This window comes from Lampris incognitus, chromosome 1 (genome assembly GCF_029633865.1).
Source record: "Lampris incognitus isolate fLamInc1 chromosome 1, fLamInc1.hap2, whole genome shotgun sequence".
NCBI classification, from domain to species: domain Eukaryota; kingdom Metazoa; phylum Chordata; class Actinopteri; order Lampriformes; family Lampridae; genus Lampris; species Lampris incognitus.
The window spans coordinates 144,515,347-144,533,555 of record NC_079211.1 but is presented as its reverse complement, the minus strand read 5'-3'; the positions used below and the strand labels follow the sequence as shown (position 1 = coordinate 144,533,555).

At 44.9% G+C, this 18,209-nt stretch overlaps 1 protein-coding gene across 1 annotated transcript in view; it reads right to left on the bottom strand.

The window, feature by feature from the left end:
• The window catches only part of si:dkeyp-14d3.1 (transmembrane protein 132C), a 175,064-nt gene that overhangs the window by 117,966 nt on the left and 38,889 nt on the right, over window positions 1-18,209 (bottom strand). Inside the window, exon 2 of the mRNA XM_056280137.1 lies at window positions 8,102-8,990. Within this exon, the coding sequence (XP_056136112.1) occupies window positions 8,102-8,990 (889 nt within the window). The remainder of the gene's footprint in view (window positions 1-8,101; window positions 8,991-18,209) is intronic.

Below are 18,209 nucleotides of genomic sequence, written 5' to 3'. Positions count from 1 at the left end.
TGTGCTCTCGTCAGTATTTCGCAGACATAATGCTAACGTGTTTGCGTTTTTGTGGACAGAGGGCGTTGTGGTGTTATATGGTTTCATAATGAATTTATGCTTTTCTTAGCGTAAAAGGCATTTCCCCCCCCCCCTTTTTTCTCCCCAATTGTATCCAGTCAAGTACTCCGCTCTCCCGGGCCATCCCGGTCACTGCTCCACCCCCTCTGCAGACTACCACATGCCTCTTCCGATACACGCGGAGTCGCCAGCCGCTTCTTTTCACCTGACAATGAGGAGTTTCGCCAGGGGGATGTAGCGCGTGGGGGGATCACGCTATTCCCCCCAGTCCCCCCCCGAACAGGTGCCCCGACCGACCAGAGGAGGCGCTAGTGCAGTGACCAACACACATACCCACATCCGGCTTCCCACCCGCAGACACAGCCAAGTGTGTCTGTTGGGACGCCCGACCAAGCCGGAGGTAACACGGAGATTTGAACTGCCGATCCTCGTGTTGGTAGGCAACAGAATAGACCGCCGCGCAACCCGGACGCCCACAAAGGCATTCTGTAAATGAAAAAAGGTTTGTACTTGGCGCCCCATAGATGTCTGCTTTTGCGTTTTGTACCTTTTGTTTTCAGTGTTGACACAGATGGGGTTTTCTCAGCATTGAACCTATATGTGATGTACGGCAGACAACATGGCAGTCTACCAGTGACATTAAGAACGGTGGTACAAAGATGTTCACAACTTTCTCATAAATAGTCAAACATGCTTGAAATGTTTCTTACAGAATCTTGATATCCAAATTATCAAGCCAGCATGCATTTTAAGTTACATACACTACCGTTCAAAAGTTTGGGATCACCCAAACAATTTTGTGTTTTCCATGAAAAGTCACACTTATTCACCACCATATGTTGTGAAATGAATAGAAAATAGAGTCAAGACATTGACAAGGTTAGAAATAATGATTTGTATTTGAAATAAGATTTTTTTTACATCAAACTTTGCTTTCGTCAAAGAATCCTCCATTTGCAGCAATTACAGCATTGCAGACCTTTGGCATTCTAGCTGTTAATTTGTTGAGGTAATCTGGAGAAATTGCACCCCACGCTTCCAGAAGCAGCTCCCACAAGTTGGATTGGTTGGATGGGCACTTCTTTGAGCAGATTGAGTTTCTGGAGCATCACATTTGTGGGGTCAATTAAACGCTCAAAATGGCCAGAAAAAGAGAACTTTCATCTGAAACTCGACAGTCTATTCTTGTTCTTAGAAATGAAGGCTATTCCATGCGAGAAATTGCTAAGAAATTGAAGATTTCCTACACCGGTGTGTACTACTCCCTTCAGAGGACAGCACAAACAGGCTCTAACCAGAGTAGAAAAAGAAGTGGGAGGCCGCGTTGCACAACTGAGCAAGAAGATAAGTACATTAGAGTCTCTAGTTTGAGAAACAGACGCCTCACAGGTCCCCAACTGGCATCTTCATTAAATAGTACCTGTTAGAGCCTGTTTGTGCTGTCCTCTGAAGGGAGTAGTACACACCGGTGTAGGAAATCTTCAATGTCTTAGCAATTTCTCGCATGGAATAGCCTTCATTTCTAAGAACAAGAATAGACTGTCGAGTTTCAGATGAAAGTTCTCTTTTTCTGGCCATTTTGAGCGTTTAATTGACCCCACAAATGTGATGCTCCAGAAACTCAATCTGCTCAAAGAAGTGCCCATCCAACCAATCCAACTTGTGGGAGCTGCTTCTGGAAGCGTGGGGTGCAATTTCTCCAGATTACCTCAACAAATTAACAGCTAGAATGCCAAAGGTCTGCAATGCTGTAATTGCTGCAAATGGAGGATTCTTTGACGAAAGCAAAGTTTGATGTAAAAAAAATCTTATTTCAAATACAAATCATTATTTCTAACCTTGTCAATGTCTTGACTCTATTTTCTATTCATTTCACAACAAATGGTGGTGAATAAGTGTGACTTTTCATGGAAAACACGAAATTGTTTGGGTGATCCCAAACTTTTGAACGGTAGTGTACATACGTATATATTAGCTTCCTCACTGCAAGACTTATAAAGATTTTTTTAATGCTAAAAAATATTTGTCACTTGCTACTGGTATTGTCCCTAATGCCTTTAAAACTGATGTGAATTAGCCACTATTAAAAAAAACCAAAACAAAACAAAACAAAAAATAACGTTGATGTAGTGCAGACCAATCTCATAAAAGCTATGAACCAATTTCAAAAATGCTCAGAAAGTCATAGCTAAACTAACCACTTATTTGATTTGCAACAATCATTTTGAACAATTTCAAACCATGCTTATGTCTTTTCACTCTACTTAAACTGTGCTCACAAAAGTGGTAAAAATGATCTGCTTGGATTCTGATTCCGCCTCAGTGTCATTGCCACTTCAAATCATAATGCTGCCTTTGACACTTGTGGCCATGGTATACTCTAAGATCGCCTTAATAACAATGTAAGCGTCTCTGGACTACAGGCTCTTTCTAAGATAAATTACTATTTATCTGAAAGAACACAATGTGTCTTTCATAGTTATGTTACTTCTAAATACTACGCTGCATTGAACTTTGGAATTCCCCAGGATTCAGTCCTTGGCCCTTTGTTATTCTCTTTATGTTTGTTCCTGGAAAAATTGTTCACAGTTATGGAATGTATTTCCGCTGCTATGCAGATGACCCTCAGTTGTATGTACCTGTTAAGTCAAATGATCACTCCCTATTCAGATTTTTAGGGGCATGCTTGACTGTAGTTAAAACCCTATAACTTAAAAACTGTCCAATTTTTTACAATTTTTAACACCAAACAAAGACCAGTTCCTCTATGGTTTACAGTATGGCAATGGAGAGATCTAAGTTCTGAGTTATTCATGCATTTGTTTCATCCAGACTAGGTTATTGCATATACCTTTTCCCCCCAACCTGCCACTTACTACAGTAAAGAAACTAGATGCTACAGAGTGTTACACCACCATATCTTAATTGAAAATAGAAAGTTTGACCATATCACACCTATGCTGGTCTTCCTTCACTGGCTCCCAATTCATGCTAGTAGATACATCTTTAAATTGCTACTGCTAACACAGAAAATACAACATGGGTTCACTTGTTATTTTTCAGAAATATTAAGCCCTATGTATTGTCCCACATCATCTCATCCCAAAGCATAGGCCCCCTCTTTTCTTCAGAATAGTCTTCCTGATGACATCAGAGAAGGTGATTATGTAGTTTCCTTCAAATCTAAACTGAAAACCTACCTTTTCTCATTATCATCTGACTAGCAGCTACTTCTGTTGATGGTCAGTTTCTTTAATGGTTAACCTACACTACCGTTCAAAAGTTTGGGATCACCCAAACAATTTCGTGTTTTCCATGAAAAGTCACACTTATTCACCACCATATGTTGTGAAATGAATAGAAAATAGAGTCAAGACATTGACAAGGTTAGAAATAATGATTTGTATTTGAAATAAGATTTTTTTTACATCAAACTTTGCTTTCGTCAAAGAATCCTCCATTTGCAGCAATTACAGCATTGCAGACCTTTGGCATTCTAGCTGTTAATTTGTTGAGGTAATCTGGAGAAATTGCACCCCACGCTTCCAGAAGCAGCTCCCACAAGTTGGATTGGTTGGATGGGCACTTCTTTGAGCAGATTGAGTTTCTGGAGCATCACATTTGTGGGGTCAATTAAACGCTCAAAATGGCCAGAAAAAGAGAACTTTCATCTGAAACTCGACAGTCTATTCTTGTTCTTAGAAATGAAGGCTATTCCATGCGAGAAATTGCTAAGAAATTGAAGATTTCCTACACCGGTGTGTACTACTCCCTTCAGAGGACAGCACAAACAGGCTCTAACAGGTACTATTTAATGAAGATGCCAGTTGGGGACCTGTGAGGCGTCTGTTTCTCAAACTAGAGACTCTAATGTACTTATCTTCTTGCTCAGTTGTGCAACGCGGCCTCCCACTTCTTTTTCTACTCTGGTTAGAGCCTGTTTGTGCTGTCCTCTGAAGGGAGTAGTACACACCGGTGTAGGAAATCTTCAATTTCTTAGCAATTTCTCGTTTGGAATAGCCTTCATTTCTAAGAACAAGAATAGACTGTCGAGTTTCAGATGAAAGTTGTCTTTTTCTGGCCATTTTGAGCGTTTAATTGACCCCACAAATGTGATGCTCCAGAAACTCAATCTGCTCAAAGAAGTGCCCATCCAACCAATCCAACTTGTGGGAGCTGCTTCTGGAAGCGTGGGGTGCAATTTCTCCAGATTACCTCAACAAATTAACAGCTAGAATGCCAAAGGTCTGCAATGCTGTAATTGCTGCAAATGGAGGATTCTTTGACGAAAGCAAAGTTTGATGTAAAAAAAATCTTATTTCAAATACAAATCATTATTTCTAACCTTGTCAATGTCTTGACTCTATTTTCTATTCATTTCACAACATATGGTGGTGAATAAGTGTGACTTTTCATGGAAAACACAAAATTGTTTGGGTGATCCCAAACTTTTGAACGGTAGTGTACATATTTCTCCCTGGGAGGTTCTCAAATTCAATGCAAAACTAGGTTAACTTCTCTAGTGAGTACTAAACTGAAGGTCCTGCCCGTCTGAAATGCCTTGTAACTCTAACCAAGTATCTGTTTGGCTGCATGATTGCTGTGAGTGTGTGAGTCTGCTTGTTTTGTGTGTGGGCTTACTCTCTCGTCTCCTCTTTTCAGAACTAGAGTTAGTGTTGCTCGGGGCTATGTGGTAATAGTGAGGAAAGGGCTTTTGTCTGCACTCTGCTCCCTTGGATCCGGACCCAGGCCTCTCTAGAGACTCTTGTCTGCCTTTTCTTTTGTCATTTGTTCATGACTGATTCTTATCATTTTTGACAGCTCCAGCTGCACATAATTCTCAATCTGCACCACCATATCTTTTGCTGTGTGAATGACGTACCTGGGTACACTTTCTGTATGTGGTTATGACAGGTCTATATGTTGTTGTTTTTTTTTTTTTTTAGCCATCGGTGGCCTTCATTGATGCTTCAAAGGAAGGTCCTACTCTGTGGCAAAGTTTGGGGAGGATGCTTCACATGCTTCTGTATCCATTGCGATCCCAAAGTTCACTATTGTTTTTTGTTTTGTTATCACTAAGTGTAGTCATTAATTGTTTTCTTTGGCGTTTATTCTAAATTTGTTGCCATAAATTGTTAACACGTCTCTTCTCTCATGTTTCTTCTCACAGGCCCTGAAAATGGCAATCAAGCCACTCTTATAAAAGAATAATCAGGGGCATCCGGGTAGCACAGTGGTCTATTCCATTGCCTATCAACATGGAGATTGCTGGGTCGAATCCCTGTGTTACCTCCGGCTCGGTCGGGTGTCCCTACAGACACAATTGGCCGTGTCTGTGCGTGGGAAGCTGGATGCAGGTTATGTGTCCTGGTCACTGCACTAGCGCCTCCTCTGATCGGTTGGGGCGTCTGTTCAGGGGGGAGGGGGAACTGGGGGGAATAGCGTGATCCTCCCATGTGCTATGTCCCCCTGGTGAAACTCCTCACTGTCAGGTGAAAAGAAGCGGCTGGAGACTCCCCATGTATCAGAGGAGGAATTTGGTAGTTTGCAGCCCTTCCCGGATCAGCAGAGGGGGTGGAGCAGTGGCCGGAACAACTCGGAAAATAGAATAATTGGCAAAGTACAATTGGGGAGCAAAAGGAGGAAAATCCCCCCCCCAAAAAAAAGAATAATCAAGACACTTCACTAATGAACAATTATAGGCCCATATCAAACCTCCCATTTCTATGTAAAATAACTGAAAAAGCTATTTTCGAGCAGTTGAACAACTTCTTGGCACTAAACAACTGTTTTGATGTCTTCCAGTCAGGATTTTGACTAAATCACAGCACTGAGACTGCTCTTATTAAGGTCTTTAATAACATCTGCTTAAACACAGATGGTGGCAGAATCTCAGCCCAGATGTTATTGGATCTCAGTGCTGCATTTGACACAGTCGACCATACATATTACTGGACTGGCTGGAAAACTCGGTGAGACTTTCTAGCACAGAACTAAACTGGTATGAATCATACGTAAAGGACAAGGACTACTTTGTGTCTCATAGGTTAAAAATCTGAGTGGACAAAAATAACCTGTAGAGTTCCCCAAGGCTCCATTGTGGGGCCTCTACTGTTTAACATCTATATGCTCCTACTAGTTCAGGTTATGGAAAACAACAGAATATGTTACCACAATTATCCAGATGACACACAAATCATCAGGGGACTAAAATCCCATACAAGTGTTGAGTAAGTACATTGAACAAATCAATAATTGGATGTCTCGAAATGTTCAACAATTAAACATTGATAAAACTGAAGTAATTGTCTTTGGAGACAAGGAAGAATGATTAAAAGTCAGCGCTCAGCTACAATCAGTAATGTAAAAAAAAAAAAAACACAAACCAAGCCAAAACTCTTGATATAGTCATGGACTCAGACTTGAATTTCAATATCCACATTAAGATAAATACAAAGCCAGCCTACTATCACCTGAAGAATATACCAAGAATTAAAAGGATTTATGTCTCAGCATGATTTGGAAAAACTTGTCCATGCATTTATCGCCAGTCGACTCCACTACTGTAACGCATCTTTACAGGTAACTCTAAAAAATTGCTCAAACAGCTGCAGCTGATTCAGAACACTGCTGCTTGTGTCCTTACTAAGAACAAAAAAGTTGATCACATCACTGCAGTTCTGAGGACTTTACACTGGCTTCCTGTCTGTCAAAGAATTGATTTTAAAATACTGCTCTTGGTTTATAAAGCACTGAATGGTTTATGGCCAAAATACATTTCTGATCAACCATCCAGACCTCTCAGATGATCTGGGAACAGATCTGCTTTCTGTCCCCAAAGTCAAAACTAAACATGGAGAGGCAGCTTTAATTTTTTATGCACCACATATCTGGAACAAACTCACAGAAAACTCCAGGTCTGCTGCAACTCTCAGGTCTTTTAAATCAAGGCTTAAGACTTTCCTTTTTGCCGCTGCCTTTTATTAAATCAAATTTGAAGCTTTTGATTATCATCTTATATTGTACTGTAACATTTTCTCTCCTGTTTTATCTCTTAGATTATTTTTTCTATCTTTTTATTTGTATTTAAATCTTTTTATTGCCTTAGGCTGCTTTTACATTTTGCGTTAATGCCTTTTATGTGAAGCACTTTGAATTGCCTTGTTGCTGAAAAGTGCTATACAAATTAATTTGCCTTGCCTTGCCATATTTTGCACCTTGTATGCAGCAGAAATTGCACATCCAAACATCCTAGAAGAGGGGTCCCACCTCTGCTGCCGGTTTTAAAGCTTTTTCTCTCTCTCTCTTTTTTTTACATTTTTAATTAAAGTTACTTTATGCTGGGTTTTTCTCATCCCAATCAAGGGCCTAAAGTTAGAGGGTGTCCTTCACTGTCATTTACTCTTTCTAGCTGTTTTTCTCTGTGTCAATTCTAAAGCCCTCAGAGACAGTCACTGCAATTCAAGGCTATGCGAATAAACTTGAATAGAAGGGTTTAATTAGATATCCTTGCCAATGATTGTTGTGTGCATGTGCTAATTCTACCAAACCACTCTGGCTTGCAGTAAGTTTTGTGTAACCTATTACGCTGTAACCATTTAACCAGAATGAGAACAGAATTGCAGTGGTTCAGCCTTATCATAGAGATAAGGTTTGAACCATTGCAATTAGGCTTGCCTGTGATATTTATGTGGTTTTGTTACCAACACCTTCAGGTCCAAATAGCCATTTGACCTGTTTTTACACTGTTTTTTTCCCACATCAGTCCACATTGTCAGTTATGAACATTTTATCAATACTTGGTGGACACTTAATATGACACGTATATGCATTTCATTTTACCATTTCAAGTCAATTCTCGGTTTAAGAGCACTTGTGATTGTGTGACAAGAATTACCATTTAACCAAGCGCTAAGGAAATTGCTTAGTTCACTGTGAAGAAAACTGTTAGAAAGTTCCATTGTCAGCTATGCCCATTGTGCCTAACAAAGGAGTTTTTTTCAGCCACATCATGGAAGAGTCTAAAAAAGCATGGTCTTACCTGAGAGTAAACATCTCCACAGGAGAGTAGGCAGACACAGTAATGAAGGCAGAGACTGTGTCCCTCTGTCTCATGGGTGTGGCAGGCACCATTACCATGAAGTTATTATCCAGTCTATGTTCAGCCAGTGGGGGAGGAGCAGGCTTTTGGTAGAGCCTAACACTGCCGATCCTTCTCAGAGGAGTGGAGGTATAGGATCCAAACAGCCCTTCCTGGCTTGAGCGGATGAAGTTGTCTTTCTTCACCTCATCTAAATGGCACTCCCCTGTCTCTGTTGACTGTAACATGTAGTAGAGCTCCACTGCAGTGCCCTCAGACACATCTGGGGCCCGTTGGCGCCCTGGCACCACACTAGGTGGACTGAACCAGCTGGCTAGGGGCTCTAGTTCAGCCACACACAATCCCAATTCCCCTTTCAGCTGGCAAGTGCCACGCACCTCCTGGGTCTCATGGAAAGCAAACATACGCACACAAGGCAGCTTGTCAATGGCACTGTAGTCATCCCAGTCCCTGCCTGCAACATAGAACAGTACCTGGACTTTGGGTTTGGCAAGGTGAATCCTGTTGTTGATGATAAAGGTCTGTATCTTCCAGTTGAAGGTAAACATAGAGGAGGCAGGAAATGTCCCGGGGCTCTGGAGAAGCTCCAGAGGGACAGGCTGCTCCACAGACATAGGTCCATAGCTGGCATTGATTGAAGGCAAACTGCGAGCCTGGTAAATGAAGAAGGGTTCAGTCCGTGACAGCAGGCTAGAGTTCCTCATGAAGTCCTGGTTGGCTTCCTTCAGGAAGAATGCAGACTCAGCGTTGTAGACCCGGTAGTTGACAGGCAGGTACGTGGGGATGGACGAATATCTCTGCAATCCCTCTAAGACTCTACAGTCGGCTACTACAAGACAGAAGAGAAGAGCCTAGTCAGGACAAACTCATCACAGGAATGAGTCTTTTCCATTAAACCTTAATGTGAAAAGTTGGTCCAGCAGTAAAATTTGAAAGGGTAGCAAGTGACAGCAATTTGAAGCAGCCCAGAGATGGGGGCATTACACACACCATCCATCCCTTTTAGTTTACTCTGGGCAAATTAAACATTAAACTACCAATAGCTGCTATAACTAATGCCAGTTGCTGTGTTACACATATTATTTTGTTGCATTAATAAAAAGCATAGGTTAAAGTTTAAAGGCATACAATCAATACATTAACATACTGCCTTTAGTGGCTATGCCATCTCTCGATCATCAATTGACAGCACTGGGAGATAATGTAAAGTATGCACTGATGTGTTATCAAAAAAAATCAAGTCAAAAAATTAGTTATAAAATAAAACAGACATCCCTGAAACTGGAAATGTGACGATAGTACAGTAAACATTAGCTACCAAGTGTCCTTCAATGCAAGACTTTAGCCCTGCATGAAACTGCAATGCCTTTAAAAAGAAATATATATATATATATATATATATACACACACACACACACACAGATGCAGAAAAAAAAACTTTTAATACATAGCAGTACAAGACTGTTTCATGCATTGCCCACTCATCAGCTGCAATACTTGACTCACTGGAGATATATATATATATATATATATATATATATATATCCAGTGAGTCAAGTAAATTCTTTATGAGACAGTACAAGCCTGTTTCATGCCATAAGCAATCATCGGCTATCAATCTTTTATCAATTAACTTATTTCAGTATATTCTAATTTATTTATTTATTTAATCAATCATTATCAATCCATGTCAACAACATGCACAGAATTGTCGACAAACTTCTTCATCCGGACGCGACTTGATATGTACAACTTGAAACTTTTCACCCGTTTGCTGGTAGGTGCAGGTGCAAGTTTATCGACAGTTCTGTGCATGTCGTCGGCATTTATCCATGGTAAGTCTTGCAGGCGTCGCAAAACAACACGCCATTGTCAATAGTACACGCCAGCAAACAGGAAACTGGTATGACTGCTGCAGTAGAAACCCGAAGTCAGTGGACTACAGTTATGCACAGAGTGGATACAACATTGAAAGAGGATAACAGAATTATGATGGAATTACATAAAATATATGAAGAATATGCAAACTCCATACAGAGGACGTCTCGGGACGACCCCCAAGGTTGGACTACCCCGGGGCTCGAACCCAGTACCATCTTGCTGTGAGGCGACCGCGCTAACCACTGTGCCCCCATCTTCATTTCCCTATGGAGTGTGCATGTTCTCCCCGGGTCTGCGTGGGTTTCCTCCGGGGGCTCCGGTTCCCTCCCACAGTCCAGAGACATGTAGGTCAGATGAATCGGCCGTACTAAATCGTCCCTAGGGGCCAATGTGTGTGTGTGTGGGCCCTGTGATGGCCCGGCAGCCTGTCCAGGGTGTCACCCCCGCCTGTCGCCCAATGACTGCTGGGACAGGCTCCAGCATCCCCGCGACCCCGAGAGCAGGATAAGGGGTTCGGATCGTGGATGGATGGATGGAGAATATGTTGTGGACGTTATGAAAGAGTTTCAGGAAACGAATGGTTGCTGCAGCGTGAGGCGTCATGGAGTCACGTTTAGGTGTACGGAAAACTAAGCTTCCAACTGGGGGGGGGGGAAGTGAATCATAATCATAACGAAGCAATTAGTGTACCCTTTACCCTCAAACCGTCAAGAACAAGTGTTTGTCAAGTCTTTTTTGTTGTTTGTGCGGCGCAGTCGTGGCGTGTCAAACACGCAGGCTTGACAAGTCCCTTCAACGTCACCATAGGACCTGTTGCCTGATGAATTTCGGCGGCACCCGCAGATAAAAAGGGTTTAATCACACCGAGGGTGGACTTTGACCTTCTCCAGAGCAATACGCCGCGCGATTACACTCCCACCACGCGCTCCCGTCTCGCCCTTGTAAATCAACGTCCTGACAATTCCCAAATCAGCTGGGGATTTGTGATTCATGTCGCGCCGCTTGACCTCACAGCGCGCCCCCCCCCCCCCGCGCGCAGGGAGGTCGTACCTCCGGGGGGGAGGGGGGGTAATCGGTTCTACGTTTGGGGAGGGGGGATCCTCAAACCAAGGGGAGTGCAGCCCTACTTGAGGTATTTCTTAACTACTTCAAAGTAAGCACTTTAAACAAGGTTTGTGTGTGGTATAAAAAGAAGGAGGGGAGGAGGAGGAGGAGGAGGAGGAGGCGCAGACTTCTGAGGAAGACGCGGCACTGCAGAGCGATTTGTTTCTCTCCCGAACAAGCAAGACTTCTGTGTTGTTTCTACACGAGAGGCATTGCGCACGTGGCATTATGACACTGACAAATGAAACGCTTGATAGTCCGGCAAGAGCAAAGCGAGGCAGGAACAAAGTCATCTGCTCCTCGCTGGAAACGTTTCAACTCGCATCCCCGCTCCCACATGACTCAATTGAATCCGCGAGTTCAGACGAAGTTCTCTCCGCGGGCATCTGCACTTCCCTTTCACGGCTATAATGAGATGTATTGTCTTTACGGATGACATACCAAAAAGGGTTTAAATCTGCCTACACGCTTTTAGCACACAGCCATACACACATTTGCGTGCACGTGGGCGTGCACGCGCACCACTCCCCGCCCTCATTAGTCAATCACGAAAACTGCATGCTGAGATCTTGATTGTTTTTTTTTTTTGTTTGTTTTGTTTTGTTTTTAGTTTCCAGCTGCTCTGCTCCGACTCTTCCAGTCAAAGTCGACGACTCACAGAATTCCCTGTCTGTCGACAAAAAGGGTACTTCATCATCACTGGTCGGAACGAGACCCGGGCGGTTCCTGTTTTAAGAGAAACCCGTTTTCTGTCCTGATGTAAGGTTGACCCGCGGATCGACAGTGCGGCGCGGGGGCGGGATTCTGCAAGGCCGGTGTAATTCGGGGAAATTTCCGCGAGGCCGACGAAAACCTCTTGAGAATATTTCCTGCAAATTGAGACAAAGCGGAACGAGTCCGCTCTTAATTACATGTACGTGCGTGAGCGGGGCGTCAGATGAAGAAGCTGATCAGGAGCGTCCTGTTCTATTTGTGAGCCGTTAATCGAATCTCAATACAAAATAAAACATTGTGGAGCTAGAAAACAACGAGACAGGAGACGTGAGAGTAGACGTAGTCGAGGTAGTTTACTAGCTCCAACTTTGCAGGTCATACGTTCGACAACGACACTGAACTGACTGTGAACCGGAAGCGGAAGTGCATTATCTGACCCCTCGCCTCTTCCCTTAAAGGTACACCGTCCTCTTAGGTGAATGTCTCTCGATATATAGATGTGGGTCACCACAACATTTTAGATAAAACGGGTCTCGAAAATGTCAATGACCGTTAATATCCGAGGAGCTGCTTATGTTCTGCTTATAGTCATGATGGAAACCGTGTGAGCGGTCCGACGGTCGTCGCTTGACAGCGTGAAGCAGCGAGTCCTATGGAAAGTGTACATTAAGCACCGGGGAAAGATCTTGGTACCAAGCACACGTGCATCATATAGGTGGACATATCATGGGCATCTAGCAATTGCTTATAGGACATTAACAGGAGTTAAAGTTGGGGCGTCCGGGCGGCGCAGCGGTCTAATCCGTTGCCTACCAACACGGGGATCGCCGGTTCGAAACCCCGTGCTACCTCCGGCTTGGTCGGGCGTCCCTACAGACACGACTGGCCGTGTCTGCGGGTGGGAAGCCGGATGTGGGCATGTGTTCTGGTCGCCGCACTAGCGCCTCCCCTGGTCGGCCGGGAGGGGGAACCGGGGGGGAATAGCGTGACGCTCCTACGTGCCACGTCTCCCTGGCGAAACTCCTCAGCCGTAGGCTGGCGACTCCACATGTATCGGTGGAGGCATGTGCAGGGTTCCCACGTCCTGGAAAACCTGGAAATTTAGAGGCTAGTTTCCCAGTCATGGAAAACACCTGGAATGTCGAAATCGATCAAACGTCCTGCAAATATTGTTGAGGTCATAGAAAACTGTAAAGTTGGGTAAAAATCATCTTTTCAGCGGCTGAGATTGCATATTTAAGTTATCGCTAGTCACGTGACGTCAGTGTGTGACGTTTGGGCGGCATGTCCAGTCAGACGGTCCATTTGGAGCCTGTTGAGACTTCCGCCGATACCTCACACTGAATAATATGACGTTCTTCCAGCAATGCCTGGCATGGATATCCAAGATAAAGTCATGGAAAATGGTTTCCTAAAATGAGTGGGAACCCCGATGTGGTCGTCTGCAGCCCTCCCTGGATCGGCAGAGGGGGTTGAGCAGCGACCGGGACGGCTCGGACAGCGGGGTAATTCACCATCATCATCATCATCATCATCAGTTCCGTAACCCATGGAGGTCGTAGGAGCACAGCTGATGCCTCCACAAGTCTCTTCCACCGTTCCCTATCCATCGCAGCTCTCCCCGCCTCCACCACGCTCATCTGTAGCCGTTCTCCGATGGTGTTTACCCTCCGTCTCCCTCTCTTCCTAGCCCCTTCTACCAGGCCTTGCAGGGTGTAATTGGACAGGTACAATTGGGGGAGGAAAAGGGGGAGGGGGAATTTTCCAACAAAGAAGAAGAAGAAGAGTTAAAGTTTGGTTGGTTGTTGTTTGATTAGGCTACTGACACATGGATCGGATGTATCCCACCGGATCCACCCCTGACCGCTAGTTGTCAGTTGTCCTACACAGGTCCGGAAGATGCACAGGATGAGCCGGCTCGTCGGACTGCTTGCATTGCGATACACAATTATTTGCTTATTGGTTTCAGTGTCCTCCTTGCATTCGTCGCCGTGCACTCTGATTTCATGAACTTCGAATAACAATCAGGTAATTTAGATTTAAGCATCTATGCTGCAGCCAGCCGCTGCGGCACATTTTAATGAACATATGCTTAAACCCCAAAACCATTGTGAAATGCCATTCCCCGCGGAGGCATAAGCATGCAAAGCTTATACTGATCCCGTCCCCGCGAAGTAACACTGCATTTGTAAACATGAAAACAAAATCCTCCCTGTAAACAAAACAAAAAAAAAAAAAAGAAGGTTAAAATTGAAACGCTCTAACCCAAGACGCATCTCTCGTCAGATCCAGCGCGACGGCACCGCGGACCGGAATTAATCAGACAAACACGGGGAAGGGATTCGAGAGGAAATCGTCCCTCGTTTGTTCTGGCAAGCGAGGTGACAGAACTATAAATAAATATCAGGACTGTTTCCTTGGAAATCCATTCGGCGATTCAGGGGCCGCATCGAAACCGCTCATGGTGGCAACTTATCATAACCCACACACGGGATTCACAGACCACATCCCCGTTTCCAAATGACGGCAGATAAATACGCGGTGGACTCCTAAAACATACTGAACCTTATTCATATATACACTCACCGGCCACGTTATTAGGCACGCCCGTCCAACTGCTCGTTAACGCAAATTTCTAATCAGCCCATCACATGGCAGCAACTCAATGCATTTAGGCATGTAGACATGGTCAGGACGATCTGCTGCAGTTCAAACCGAGCATCAGAATGGGGAAGAAAGGTGATTTAAGTGACTTTGAACGTGGCATGGTTGTTGCTGCCAGACGGGCTGGTCTGAGTATTTCAGAAACTGCTGATCTACTGGGATTTTCACGCACAACCATCTCTAGGGTTTACAGAGAATGGTCCGAAAAAGAGCAAATATCCAGTGAGCGGCAGTTCTGTGGGCGAAAATGCCTTGTTGATGCCAGAGGTCAGAGGAGAATGGCCAGACTGGTTCGAGCTGATAGAAAGGCAACAGTAACTCAAATAACCACTCATTACAACCGAGGTATGCAGAAGAGCATCTCTGAACGCACAACACGTCGAACCTTGAGGCAGATGGGCTACAGCAGCAGAAGACCACACCGGGTGCCACTCCTGTCAGCTAAGAACAGGAAACTGAGGCTACAATTCGCACAGCCTCACCAAAATTGGACAATAGAAGACTGGAAAAACGTTGCCTGGTCTGATGAGTCTCGATTTCTGCTGCGACATTCGGATGGTAGGGTCAGAATTTGGCGTCAACAACATGAAAGCATGGATCCATCCTGCCTTGTATCAACGGTTCAGGCTGGTGGTGGTGGTGTAATGGTGTGGGGAATATTTTCTTGGCACACTTTGGGCCCCTTAGTACCAATTGAGCATCGTGTCAACGCCACAGCCTACCTGAGTATTGTTGCTGACCATGTCCATCCCTTTATGACCACAGTGTTCCCATCTTCTGATGGCTACTTCCAGCAGGATAACGCGCCATGTCATAAAGCTCGAATCATCTCAGACTGGTTTCTTGAACATGACAATGAGTTCACTGTACTCAAATGGCCTCCACAGTCACCAGATCTCAATCCAATAGAGCACCTTTGGGATGTGGTGGACCAGGAGATTTGCATCATGGATGTGCAGCCGACAAATCTGCAGCAACTGCGTGATGCTATCATGTCAATATGGACCAAACTCTCTGAGGAATGTTTCCAGTACCTTGTTGAATCTATGCCACGAAGGATTAAGGCAGTTCTGAAGGCAAAAGGGGGTCCAACCCGGTACTAGCAAGGTGTACCTAATAAAGTGGCCAGTGAGTGTATATAGCACTTTTCTACGCAAAGTTAGAAAGACGTGGCTTGGAGTCATCGCCAAGTCTTGACGAGAAAAGGAAAAGTGGAAGGAGGACGCATATTTGTCCTCGCACTGTCCCCGACAGGCCCGGATCCGGTGCAGCAAAAGGAACATAATGATTATTCAGCCGAGCAAAAATACATCTGTTTCAGCATGTTTTTATGATTAATTTCATATATAATTAAACTCTCCTATTGTGTTGCAATAAATCGTAGAAAAAAAAAGATCACCGACATTACGCTGAGCCAGACAAATTCTCTTTCTTCATTTTTTTCCCCCTTAATAATAAAAAGGGAGGAACTTATTTTTTATGCATGCAAATACCATTCAGGCCGCGTTTCCTGTTGAACGACCATCAGGACTAGTCCCGACACGGACGAGAAACGGCCAAACTATCGGTCGATTTCCGAGCTACCCGGACGTCCCTCTGTCATTATTAAGCGATCAGCAATACTCACAATAGGAATACTGACAACCTGGCGAGAGACTGTATTTGTAAGTCAACAGGCGGACGGATGAAACGGTAAATAACGACGCGGCGTGAGTCGAGTACGAGCGCCAAACTCACCGGGGCCCTTTTCATATGTGCACCTTCGGCCTCGATAACCAGTTATTACTGAGCACAGATGTATTAACTCGACAGCACTGTCAGTAGGTCTGTAGGGGTTGCATTGGGAGGTAGGCCTCTATATAAACAAGGCCACACTCACACAAGGACCTCCGTCCACAGTCTGGGGTGTCGGCCGTGGCACGGCTCCTCTTTAGCAATTATGGGTCATGCGCCTTGCTCGAGGGCACCTTGGTAGTACGTTAACGAATTTAACTGTGAATTCAATCAAGGGCGTCCGGGTAGAGGAACGGTCTATTCCGCTGCCTACCAACACAAGGATCGCTGGTTCGAATCCCCGTGTTACCTCCGGCTTGGTCGGGGGTCCGTACAGACAAAATTGGCCGTGTCTGTGGGTGGGAAGCCGGATGTGGGTATGTATCCTGGTCGCTGCACTAGCGCCTCCTCTGGTCGGTAGGGGTGCCTGTTCGGGGGGGCTGGGGGGGAAGAGCGTGATCCTCCCGCACGCTATGCCCTCCTGGCGAAACTCCTCACTGTCAGGTGAAAAGAAGCAGCCGGCGACTCCACGTGTATCGGAGGAGGCATGTGGTAGTCTGCAGCCCTCCCTGGATCAGCAGAGGGGTCGGGGCAGCGACCGGGACGGCTCGGATGAGTGGGGTAATTGGCCAAGTACAATTGGGGAGAAAAAGGGGGAGGGAAATCCAAGGAACACTTTTCCAACAGATACATAAGGGAATGAATCTCATCCGGTGCTATTTGATTCTGCAATATGGCAGCAAAATAAATAAACAAACAAACAAATAAATACTGGCCTATTTTCCGGCTAGTCTAGTGAGGTTGTGACAAGTTTATGGATCCTTGCAAAAGGGAATAGATAATAGACACAACAGAAAACCACTGCTCTTACATAAAATGAACAGGTTGACGAATAAGTTGCTGACAAAATATAAGTTTGCCTATTTACAAACATGACATGAACCCCTTTTCACGCCAGAATGAAATTCGAATAGTTTGTTCGCCAGTTACGGCATCGAATAAGCTTTAAAGCGGGAATCTATTTTTTTCTTCCCCCCCCCCCCCCCCCCAGCGGACCCGTCATGCTGTCACACTGATGGGTCTTGGAGATCTGCCCTCCTTGGCCGTTGGCACAGATAATGACATGTACAACCTCGGACAAAGCTGAGGTGTGCATGGGAAGAAAAAAAAAGAAGGCAGTCCACGATAAGTGATGACTAGTGAAGCAGCATCCCTCTCACACCCAGGTTCATACAAGCTCACTGATCCTTGCACCGGGGCTGCACAACAGGGAGCGGAGGGGCCGGAGCAGGACCGGCACAGCAAAGAGCCGCCGCCTTCAGTCTCATGGAGGCTAACGAAATGACTAACCACAATGGAGTACACAGGGGGATGGAGGGAGCCGAGTGCCCGCTGCACGTGCCTCGCCATAATGGTATGGGTGGATACAGGTATGAATGCGTGTCGCGGCGGCTGCCTGGCTGCTTGCCAGGCTTTCTGCTCCATCACACAACACGTCACGGGGGACTAGAAATCAGAAGCAAGGACGGAAAGCTCAATAAGAAGTAGCAGAAGTAGATGGAAAGCTACACTGGACAAAGTCGTAGTGAAAAGGTAGATATGACGCAGTGGCGGCTGGCCAGTACCGGGGGCCGCCCCCTTCAGACATCAAGAGATGGAAATCTACTTAAGCGTTAAATATAATTTGGTTGTATAATGCAAATAATTATGGATTAAAAGTGTTTTTCAGTCTGTGAGCGCCTGTCAGCAGCATTAAATATTGGTTCAAATGGTGTTTGGTTGGTTTCTGTCTGAATACATATACTTCCTGGGTGAGGGGCGCCGGCCAAACCAGACCTCATGTAAGCCCTCAAACTTGTGGCGAGCAGGTGACCTGAGGCTGCTGTCTGATTGGTTTCTTCAGATTTTCCAT